Here is a 12,391-nt window from a genome sequence, read left to right as displayed (position 1 = left end):
TTAAAGGTAATTCAAGGAAGGAAGGGATGAAGAAAGAAGGAAGGAAGGAAAGGAGGAAGGAAGGGAGGAAGGAAAGGAAGGAAGGAAGGAATGAAGGAAGGAAAGGAGGAAGGGAGGAAGGAAAGGAAGGAAGGGGAGGAAGGAAGAAGGAAGGAAAGGAGGGAAGGAGGGAGGGAGGGAGGGAAGGAAGGAAGGAAGGAAAGGAGGAAGGAAGGAAGGGAGGAAGGAAAGGAAGGAAGGAGAGAGGAAAAGAGGAAGGGAGGAAAGAAGGACAGAGGAAAGAAGGATGGGAGGAAGGTAGGGGGGAGGAAAGAAAGAGAGAAGGAGAGAGGGAGGGAGGAAGGAAGGACAGAAGGAAGGACAGAAGGAAGGAAGACAAGGGGATGGAGGAAGGAAAGAGGGAGAGAAGGAGAGAGGAAGGTAGGGGGGAGGAAAGAAAGAGAGAAGGAGGTAGGGAGGAAGAACAGATGGAAGGAAGAAGGAAGGAAGGAAGGAAGGAGGAAAGAAGGAACAGTCAAAACAGACAGGGTCAATTTGATCTGGGAGGACGACAGGAAGGTTAAATGGATATCTGCAAAGCACAACCTGACATTGAAGGCCACATACATACGGACATGCAGTTTGTCATTGTGACGTGTGTATATGTTCCCTGCTCCCTTTAGTCCCTTAATTTAAGTCTTAATTGTGCCTATAATGAGCCCAGCGTCTCACACAGGCTGCTGGGGGACAGGTGTGTACGGGGTCGGGGGGTTTTTTTGAAGGTTGCAGGTTTGATCTACTGTGTTCAGTGAAAAGGCCTTCAGATCGGCCCGAGGCTGCTACCGCTGCTGCTGCTGCTGCCGCTACGTAATTAGTCACTAAACACCTCCTTTCTAATTATCGGCTGTCCGTCTCTCCCCCCTTTCACCCCCCTCCCCCCCCCCGCTCTGCACCCTCTGCACCCTCTGCACTCATGCTCTGATCATCTCATTTTCTCTCTTATCTGGTGCTCTCTGACGATTTGCATGTTATCGTTTTTATTGTCTTGAGCAATTGGTTTTCTGTACGCTGTGCTCCATATGAAGTTAGTGCAAGATAAATGTCGGCTTATCCTGATTTTCCGTGCTCGTCTCTGAATGTGTGTCTCTTAAATGCTCAAAGATGTCTTATCGGGGTTGTTTTTTTGCACTGCATTGCACATGAGATTCGTTTCACAATAAGAAAAAATACAGAAAATCGTCAGCCTTATCCTTTAACATCTCGTCGAATAGCTTCTGCCTCCCCTCTCTCCCTCACACCTCCCTCTGACATCCATTACTGTTACTTTCTGAAAACCAATGATCCGACATTCACAACCTTTTTACGCCGTGATAGCTGTGAAGAGGAGAGAAAAGAAGCAAGGTTTGAACTTCTCTCCGGCACTATTTCGCTCTTCATTTCATTCGTTACGCCACTAGTATTTCTGTCACTTTTCATGTGAACAACCAAGTGCAGCATTATAAAAAAGCTTTCCAAGTAGAGACTGAAAATATGCACCAGGTGATATTGTGTCTTCAACTCACTTCACCTTTGATTCTATAGCTGTCCAAATAACACTTTTTATTTCCAACGTTGGTGGATGCTTCAGCTCAGTTCTGATGGAGCATGAATCAACCCTTACTCTCTCCTTCAATTCAATTCATCCATCCATTGTTCACCTCACCATGCAAAAGGTTGTTTGTTCTTCTAATTAAATCCATCCATCCATCCATCCATCCATTTTCCAAACCATTTATCCTATATAGGGTTGCCAATCCCAGCTGTCAAGAGGCAAGGTTCACCCTGGACAGGTCTCACATATAGAGACAAACAACCATTCACACTCACATTGACATCTTCGGGCAATTTAGGGTCTCCAATTAACCTATACTGCATGTTTTTGGTCTGTGGGAGAAAGGAGAGATAGAGCAGCTACAGGGAGAACATGCAAACTCCACATATACCCATTTTCCACCGAGCTGGAGCCAGTGCTGGTTCGGAGCTAGTGCTAGAGCCAGTGCTCAGTTGGTGCTAATCCAAGCACCTCTTATGAACCTGTTGCTTTTTCACTAACTGGCTAACAAACGTTAACCCCGCTAGCCGGCTAATAAACGTTAGCTCCGCCCCCAGTCCGTTGACGTAATTGGTTCTTGCTTTAGACCAGCAAAGAGTTGGTTCTTGCTCTGGCTCCCGTTCTGAGGCTTGGGGCTGGAGCTTTGGCGGTGGAAAAGCAAAGAACCAGTGCTTAGTCAGGCTCTGGCTCCAAACCAGCACCAGCTCCAGCTCGGTGGAAGAGGGGTAATTGAACCCGGAACCCTCTTACTGTGAGGCATTGTGCCGCCCTAATTAAATCCCTTTCCACCTTTTCATTAGCGTACCATCATGTGTGCTTGTGTGTGTTTCACTTCATATAAACCTAAAGCAGCAGAGGACACTGTATCTTTAAGCTTTAATGTTAAACACTCAGCCGGTTAGCTTTGCTCTACTATCCGTTTCTCCCTCTCCCAATGTCTACTAAGTCGTAGTGGTTGAGGTCGAGACCTTGTTTGGAGAGCTGATCGCGGGCAGACAGAAAAAGAAATAGATGCTCCTTCTTTAAAAAAAAGGAGGGAATAGATTGAAGCAGATTTGGCCTCCGAGTCTCTGTGGAAATCACTGGCAGACGCACACAGACACACTCACCCATACGAAACAAATTGGTATGCCGGCATGCACGGACACACAAGACCACCGCACGAGTGGACACACGCGCAGACAGATATTGATTATTTTGTCCACCGCTTGACAAGATGTGGAGCCATCTGAGATGAGCCCTGATGTTATCAGGATGTCAGCAGAGAGAGGACACTGAACATACAAATACACACACACACACAAACATAGCACATACCAGCATCATTTCACACACACACACACACACACACACACACACACACACACACACACACACACACACACACACACACACACACACACACACACACACACACAATCCCTCTTCATTTACTTTAATTGACACCTCAGCCTGCTCGGTGCTGCAGGAACAGAGAGAGAAACTGTCGGGATCTGCATCGGAGCTGATTTCCAAACTATCTTTACTAATGCTAATTAACCCCGCTCTCTTAACCTTATCCCTTTGTCAATTAATTTGACTGCTCCTCCATTACCCCCAGAATGCTTTATGTGCAGGTATAAAGATACCCCGAAGCCACATTGCGACACTAACTGCCTTTAAAATAAGACTTTGCTGATCAATACCTTCTATTCAAGACTCGGTGGTATTTGTGACAAATAGTCTGAATATTAGATTAAATATGGACTGTTAACGTTGCAGGTGTGCTCATCTCCCAAACTTCTGTTACTATGTTTAACCTTCCTGTTGTCCTCGAGTCAAGGAAGGAAGGAAGGAAAGGAGAGAGGGAGGGAAGGAGAAGGAAGGAAGGAAGGAAGGAAGGAAGGAGGGGAGGAATGAAAGAAGGAGCGAGGGAGGAAGGAAGGAAGGAAGGAAGGAAAGGAGGGAGGGAGGGAGGGAGGGAGAAGGAAGGAAGGAAGGAAGGAAGGAGGGGAGGAATAAAAGAAGGAGGGAGGAAGGAAGGAAGGAAGGATGGAGGGGAGGAGTGAAAGGAAAGGAGGGAGGGAGGAAGGAAGGAAGGAATGGAGGAGGGAAGGAAAGAAGGAGGGAGGGAGGAAGGAATGGAGGAGGGAAGGAAAGAAGGAGGGAGGGAGGAAGGAAGGAAGGAAGGAAAGGAGGGAGGAAGAAGGAAGGAAGGACAGGAGGGAAGGAAGGAGGGGAGGGAGGAAGGAAAGGAGGGAGGGAGGAAGGAAGGAAGGAATGGAGGAGGGAAGGAAAGAAGGAGGGAGGGAGGAACAGTCAAAACAGACTGGGTCAATTTGACCCGGGAGGACGACATGAAGGTTAAATGTATATATTTATATTACTTTTCAAGAAACTTGTTAATTAGACTAAACCTATAACATGAGGTACAGGACATGAGCTCTGGTCTCCTGCGTTAACATCCTTCCCGATCTCCTTCCTTTGACTTCTAAGTCATATAGGAATGTCACACTTCAAGGCAGTAATGTTTCCTCTTACATTCGACAAAGGGAAATTCCTTTTTTGTATTTTTTTGGGGGAATTTAATAAGCCTTTGTTACAGACAGTAGAGGGAGGTGACAGGTAGTTAGGGAGGAAGAGAAATGCGACAAAGGTCCTCGGCTGGACTTGAAATGGGGACGTTATGGTTCACGCTCCGTGTCTCAGCAGAGACGAGAGCGAGAGGGAACTCTTAGCATATAAATGTATGTAGAGGACAGGGGTTGTTTTGTGAAATAGACTGTAAAAGCTTTTCTAGTTTTAAATTTTAATGTGCAGTAATGCTTCAGTATCCTGGATGTTGGGGATATCTTCAACTTGGTGTAAAAAGTTGTGAATTCAGACATGTTTTACATTTCCTGAAGAACCGGTGCTTAGTCAGGCTCTGGCTCCGAACCAGTACCAGCTCCAGCTCGGTGGAAAAGGGGTAATAGAAGGGCCCCAACCAGCCGAGTGGGGGTTCGAACCCAGAACCCTCTTGCTGTGAGGCATTGTGCCGCCCTAATTAAATCCCTTTCCACCTTTTCATTAGCGTACCATCATGTGTGCTTGTGTGTGTTTCACTTCATATAAACCTAAAGCAGCAGAGGACACTGTATCTTTAAGCTTTAATGTTAAACACTCAGCCGGTTAGCTTTGCTCTACTATCTGTTTCTCCCTCTCCCAATGTCTACTAAGTCGTAGTGGTTGAGGTCGAGACCTTGTTTGGAGAGCTGATGGCGGGCAGACAGAAAGAGAAATAGATGCTCCTTCTTTAAAAAAAAGGAGGGAATAGATTGAAGCAGATTTGGCCTCCGAGTCTCTGTGGAAATCACTGGCAGACGCACACAGACATACTCACCCATACGAAACAAATTGGTATATAAATAATAATTGTTTTTTCTCTAATTTGACATATCAATGCAAACATGGTAAGATAGCACTCCCTTTTCACCAAATTTTCTATCTTATTTCTTCCTCAGGTCATCGTTTGGGGCAACTATGGACGGATGGACCGCAAATGCTTCATGGGCGTAGCTCGAATCCTCTTGGAGGAGCTGGACCTCAGCACCATGGTGATTGGCTGGTACAAGCTCTTCCCTACCTCCTCCATGGTGGACCCAACGATGGCGCCTCTCATCCGCCACTCCTCCCAAATGTCCCTGGAGAGCACCATTGGGCCCTGCTGTGAGCGACCCTAAGACTCACGCGAAAAAAAAAAAAAGTTGAGTTTTTGGTTGTTGCGGGCGGCTGAGACCTGCTTAGACTTTCTTTTACTATCTCAACTGAGTCATAAGACACATTTTTATATGCCTGCACCAGGAGCAGGTAGGTGTTAAGTATTTTAACTCAAGGGCACTTCGACAGGTCCGACCGCACTTGGGGCTGAACCACTCATCTGATTGGGAAATGACTTGACACTCTGGCAATCATTGGAAACGTACTCTTAATTCTTTTGATATTGTATCACATCAGTTTCCCAAGACTCATGGGAAGCACATTTTCTTTTGTTGTTGCAACCGACCGCCCCTCGGACTCGCAGGAAAATTTAGCTCTCTCCCAGATCTCTTTGATGAAAAAACAAAAACCCACTTAATGAGGATACTTCAAAGGGGGGGAGGGGTGGAGGGGGGTTCGGTTGCCGACATTGATCACATCCTATTGGGACCACAATACACTGCAGGCTCAGCTTTGCTTCGGCTACGCGCCTTCTCCACACAGCCTACATTCGATTCTCATTCCCCAGGACTGCTTGTTGTCTTTCTACGTCCACTTAAAAAGGAAGCTGGACAGGTCTCTAAAGCTGTTATCTGTCCATTCACGGAGAGTCCGGAGAGAAAGTGACACTGCCCTCAGATTAGTTTGAGACACCAGCCTTCCATTTTGCAGGAGCATGGGGGCCGAAGGTTGTGGGGCGGATGAGAAGAAGACTTTCAACTTATATAAGACATATTGGTTTTGAACACTTGACTTGAGCTGTTTTTGTTTTTTTTGTTTTTTTGTGTCACACATTTCGCCCTTCAGTGTTCGATTCATTGGGTACTAAGTGTATCGTACTTATGTGGAGAAAGCCCTTGTTCATCCTCTGGAAGGATCTAGATCTCCTACCTGATCTTGGGGGATCCAGAGTACTGCTGGGTTTTCTATCCTACCAGTTAGTTAGGACTGCAGGTGCCAGGTATAAAATCAGTTTCTGGGTGGATTTATATGGTTTAAGAGAAGAACTAGCAGGTTCTGAGTTCCCAAAGACCATGTGCCATCACGACTTACGAGCTTGTCGATTTTTATTACTATCAATCACTACATTAGCTGATTTTACGGATTATTTTGTGGAAGGCATTTATCAGTCAGATCAGCTGGTGTTGTGTTTGGTAGGAATGAAGAAATGACCAATGACCCCATTTTAGCTGGTTGTTTCTCGATTTTCATCCAAGTAGTAAAAGTCCAGTTTATGCGAGCAGGTGTAAAAGCACCCGACACATACCAAGAAAGATACTGAAATCTGATTGCCTGAACTACTTCATGAAGTGATTCTGTTTTAGCCAAATTATTGTAAAAACATTTATCTCTCCCAATAATGTGTGAACCATAACCATACATAATATTCTATAATAGGAAGTCGTTAATGATATATCTGAGCGTGGAAACATGGCGGATGCAGATATCTGGTTTTACAGCCAAATTAAATTGGATTTTATGCATGCATACTATTGTATAGTATAGATAAGACTTGAGAGTGGCTGATGATAGATGCATGAGATTAATCAGGATGTAATCTAGATATGACTGATATGAAACAGCCAGGTGTAAATGGGGTCTAAAAAACATTGAGGGTGTATTTTTCCTCATTTCGGTTCAATTCTGTTATGCCTTCTCAATTTTTCACATTCCACCTGGTAGTACAGGTCACATCGAGAGCATGGTGGGACGTATTGTACCTGTGCTGTACTGACACATGACTAGCTGATTAAAAAAAAAAAGATGAATAATAGCGTGGGGGCTGAAAACCTGCAGAGTAACCCAGTTTTAATTGTATTGCTCTTTAGCTAATACTCTAGTAGTAGATTTGTACGATTCCTCCTCTCTTTTTTTAAAGCTTTGGCTAACAGTTGTCTAATAATAACAGTTTCTACTGTGCCAATTTCTACCAGCAAGTGTCTTCTCCCTTCCTCTTTCTTCAATTACCTTGCGGCATGTGCCATTGTGAGGGAGGAACAGAAGCAACCACTCACAACATCTGACAGCAGTATTCAGCCTTGTGCAGAGTAGCGTCCCTTTTATTCTAAATTACAGCTCTAATCCACAAACCGCCGAGGCACCTGGTGATTAGCCATGCTACATCTCAGTATGGAGGGAGGAAAGAGAGGGAGGGGAAAAGGAAAGAGAGGAAGGAAGCATGAAATGTACTTTGCATCATCCAAACAAAGGATCTGTCTGGACTGGTATCAGGTCTTACAGATTTTTTTTTTTCTTCTTTTTAAAAATGACACAAAAATAGGATGAATTTAAAGGGAACAAAATGTGTATGTACACTGTAGAGAAATTTATAGTTTATTAAAGAACAAACATATATGTATTCTAATTTGGGCACTTTATGATTCTTCTTAATGTCTTTTTATTAATGTGTAAATATTATGGTTGTTAGTGTCTCTTGGAGTGAGCCAAAGTTCATCTATAATGACTTTAGTTGATTAAATGTTAAAACTCGGAGGGGAGGGAAGGGATATCCTTGGTAGTTACCGTAAGATTGTAGCATTAGCTGGTAGCATCCGCATGACTGATTAAAATTTGTAATTAATTAGCAGAAAACTTGATAAGACTAAGCATGAGCTATGAGCTACACGGGAAGAGGAGACATGAAATAGCGTATGTTCAACCGAGGAATACACACATATGTAGCAGTTTAATTGAGATTCTTTTTTACAAATGTGACTGAATTTGGGGCTTTTTCTCTTTCAAGACTGAGATCTCTCATACATAATTAACCCTCCTGTTGTCCTCAGGTCAAGGAAGGGAGGAAGGAAGGAAGGAAAGGAGTAAGGAGGGAGGAAGGAAGGAAGGAAAGAAGGAAGGAAAGACTGAGATTAACCCTTCTGTTGTCCTCAGGTCAAGGAAGGGAAGAAGGAAGGAAGGAAAGGAGTAAGGAGGGAGGAAGGAAGGAAGGAAGGGAGGGAGGGAGGAAGGCAGGGAGGAAGGAAGGAAGGAAAGGAGGAGGGAAGGTAGGGAGTAAGGAAGAAAGGGAGGAAGGAAGGAAGAAAGGAAAGGATGGAGGGAGGAAGGAAAGGAGAAAGGAAGGTAGGGAGTCAGGAGAGAAGGAAAGGAGTAGGGAGGAAGGAAAGGAGTAAGGAGGGAGGAAGGAAGGATAGGAGGAAGGAGGGAGGGAGAAAGGAGGAAGGAAGGAAAGAAAGATAGAAGGAAGTGAGGAAGGGAGGAAAGGAAGGAAAGGATTAAGGGGGGAGGGAGGAAGGAAGGAAAGAAAGAAGCAAGGAAGGATGGAAGGAAGTGAGGAAAGAAGTATAGAAGGACGGGAAGAACAAAGGAAAAATTAAAGAGGAAGGAAGGAAGGAAGGAAGGAAGGAACAGTCGAAAGAGACGGGGTCAATTTGACCCGCGAGGACGACAGGAGGACAATTTCAGCCAATTAAAATGTCATTTTACTCAGAGAGAAGAAACTCAGACCAAAATCTAATTTATCTTTTACACTAATCAGCTAATATTTTAATTAAAACTCCACAATTTAGAGTCACGGTATACTCTAAAAGAAACTTTGCAAAAGTGGCCTCTGTTTTGCCAGTAGCAGTGTTGCAGGGATCTTATCTTTTTTTTTTTTTTTTTTTTTTTTTTCCAAACAAATTATCTCCATTCTGTAAAGCAATAATCAGATTCACATCTTACCGTGGCGTAATTTCAGTTTCTCAGAACACATTGTGGAAAAATGACTAATTTAATCAGTGATTTTCATTTTTATATGTTTTGCATATATCAGGACTACGTTAACCCTTTATTGGGCAAATAATTATATTTGGTCACTTCTGTAAATATCCCACAATATCCTTCCTTCCTTCCTTTCCTTCCTCCCTGCCTTCTTTCTTCCCTTCCTCTTTTCCTTTCTCCCTCCCTCGTTCCTTATTTCCTCCGTCCTTCCTTCCAATCTTTCCTTCCTCCCTCCCTCCTTCTCTCCTCCCTTCCTTCCTCCCTCCTTCTCTCCTCCTTTCCTTACTTCCATCTGTCCTTCCTCCCTCCCTCCTTCTCTCCTCCCTTCCTTCTTTCCTTCCTCCATCCCCCTTTCTTCTTCCTTCCCTTCCTCCCTCCCTCCCTCCTTCTCTCTTTTTTTCCTCCCCCCTACCTTCCTTCCTTCTTTCCTCCGTCCCTCCTTCCTTTCCTTCCTCCCTTCCTTTCAATGAGTGTCCTATAAAGGGTTAAAACACACATATGATCTAATTACAGAAACTGATGATCACTTGATAAAAATCTGTCATCTTTTCACAAAACGTTCATCATGTTGTTCCCATTATCATTATTATAACAACCTCTGGTCATAGCTGCTTCTTTTTTTTCCAGGGAGAGTGTCATGTCATGTAGTCTGTGAGGAATCTCTGTTAAAAAAAAATTAAATAAATATAAAAAAGAAAAGGAGCTGAAATGTAATACCCAATGTTACATGAAGATCTCTAATTTTCGAAAAATGCAGGATCATTTTTCACAACCTAAAATCAGATTGAGTAGCATGGATTTTATGACTAAAGGTCTGTTTTTAAACAATGGAAAGAAAAAAATAGATGATATTAAAACACTTGTACAAATCAAATATATATATAGATATATATAAATTATCTCCTTTTACTGTGACCCAAGGAATGTGTGTTTGTAACTGTTCTTTTGTGCCAAAATTTAAACATTTTTTTGAGGGCTGATTTCCCGTTTGAGGACCAATGAAAGAGAAAAGTTTACACACTCGGCATTAAGCGGAGTACATTCTGATTTAAAGAAATGGTTTCGCATTTTCCAAGTACAGCAACTCTGTGGCCGAAACAAAAACGTAGCATTGCATGATAACAATCTAGATTTAAATGCAGATAAATCACAATTTATCTGAGAGTTGGATATACTGTATGAAGTTGCCACGGTAACCATCATATCTACAGTACATCATCTTAACCTGCAGCAGCCGCCTGTACAACATAAAGTTCAATAATCATTTTTATAAAGCATTGATTATGATTAACAAAGAGCTGATTGGTTCATTGTACCATTTACCAGGTTTTAATATTTTCCAAACAGTTCCTATCGGAGCGGGTTCGAGCAGCATGGCGGCAAGCAGGAAGTGATGATGTGTTTTCCATGATGGCTACAGGTGCAAATTTTTTAAAAATTAATTTGTTGTGCACATGTATGACCTTTCCTTTAGAACTTGTCATCTCTAATTGTTTTGAAAGTGAGACAAAGTATATATGCCAACAGATTAACAATGAATTAATGTTTGTTTATTGACACTGATTGTGTAATTTCACTCATCAAAAGCTTCTTCTTGTTCACCAGGTCTGAGTTTGATTGTGACATTTTGTAACTCTGAAGGAAAAACAGATGAGCTAAAGGAGCTATGTGTTGTTATAGTTAACATACTCAGCAATGAAAATGTATGGTTTTGATTTTGATTTTGTTTGCATTTGCCCCATATTTGAATTGAGTCCACCACCACACAGAAGATAATTATATACTACTATCAATTGTAATGTAAGTAGAGGCCTTAAACACACCCATATACATTTTCGTCAGGGCTAAGGACTAAGAATTGTCACAAAAAGTAATCAAAACGACGCAAAAATCAACAAAAAAAGAAGTTTTACAGTGTCACCATTTCAGCCCATTACTTAAAGTAATTTAAGTGTCATCTATAAATAAGATTATCTTTGCATATGTTCTTAATGAATTTCTGATATGCTGATATTTGAACTACTTGTGTATCCTCCCCCACTTCTTGTCGTGGGCTTAATTGAACAAACTGAGCAAAAAAAGAAAAAAATTATAACAACAAAAAAAAAAAAAAAGGAAAAAACAATTTTTTGCAGCGTAGATATTCAAACAGTCGAATCTGTTTCTTAACAAGACTTATTTTCTAAACTTAGGGGAAAAAATGACGCTATTGTTTGTTTATTGATGTTTGAATGGACATAATGGTACTTTGTGGTTTCAATCGAGTAGATCAAAATGAAAAAAAAAAAAATTAAGATTCATAATCTACTGTAGCCATCTGTCAGAGAATTGTACTATTGGGGTCTTTTTTTCCACCCTAACTACCTTTTAGGTTGTCATTCTGCAAAACTAGACATTTCTCCTTACTTAACATTAGTACTGCTCACTTCTATGGCAACATCTTGTCCAAGATACAGGAAGAAAAGACCTGGGACAGTCGTGTTATATCATTTATAAAAGGAGTATTTGTGTTTAGCTAATCATTTTTTAGATGCAAAACCAAAAGGTAACAGGACTGTCCCTAAGATTTTCGCCTTTTTCTCCTTGGTTGAAACTGGCTATATTTACATTAATGTACCTATTGCTAAGTTCTCAATGACACGATTATACACAGAAATAGCAGTGAAGTAGGTGTATTGATGGATTCCTGATTGATTTCTCTCATAGACTTTATAAAATAAATGGACGTAACATCTGTGACGTCACCCATTGGTTTGTGGACTGCTGCTCGGAAGCCAATAGTTTTGAATCTAGGCAGCGCCATCTTGAAAATTTCAGGTGCATGCTGGGAAAAATAAAAACATGGATTCTACTTATATGGGCATGAGGCGGAGCCATGGGTGGAGCGGGGAGGTTGCTATGGTTGCGAGGGCTGGATCTCGAGGACATTGGTCAATCAACCTGTCAATCAGGACGTAGCCACGCCCTAATGCATACCCTGCTTTATCGTCACATATAAAATCAGGGAGGCCAAAATGTCCCAAATGAACATCATACTGCATTGAAGAAGGCTTTAAACTAGCGATTGAGACCATAAACACATTTTGAAAACGTTTACTGACGTTAGAAATCAAGTGAGAAGTTGGTGAATTCTCCATTGACTTGTATAGAGACGGTCGCCCCCTGGTGGCCTTTTGATAGAATGCAGTTCTAAGTTACTTCAGCGTTGGCCTCATTTCAGAGGACCAGAACTCCCCGCCTGATTTCTCTTCACTGTAAATTCACCTCTGAATATTAACGAATATCAATCTAACCAAATATTGAAGCAGATATGTTCAGGCAATCACAAACACTAGTAATATACAAATACATTTTAAATAAAAGTAAATGTAAGCACTCTACTAATTT

The 12,391-nt window shown here is 42.2% G+C and overlaps 1 protein-coding gene across 1 annotated transcript in view; it reads left to right on the top strand.

Annotated features, from left to right (window-relative positions):
- The window catches only part of rims4 (regulating synaptic membrane exocytosis 4), a 39,563-nt gene extending 34,292 nt beyond the window's left edge, over nt 1-5,271 (top strand). The window contains exon 5 of the mRNA XM_053315618.1: nt 5,053-5,271. Coding sequence (XP_053171593.1) covers nt 5,053-5,271 — 219 coding nt within the window. The remainder of the gene's footprint in view (nt 1-5,052) is intronic.
- The last annotated feature ends 7,120 nt before the right edge of the window (nt 5,272-12,391 follow it).

Source organism: Scomber japonicus, chromosome 3, assembly GCF_027409825.1.
Source record: "Scomber japonicus isolate fScoJap1 chromosome 3, fScoJap1.pri, whole genome shotgun sequence".
Lineage (NCBI taxonomy): Eukaryota > Metazoa > Chordata > Actinopteri > Scombriformes > Scombridae > Scomber > Scomber japonicus.
The sequence above is the reverse complement of the archived record's forward strand: the minus strand, read 5'-3'. Positions and strand labels throughout refer to the sequence as shown.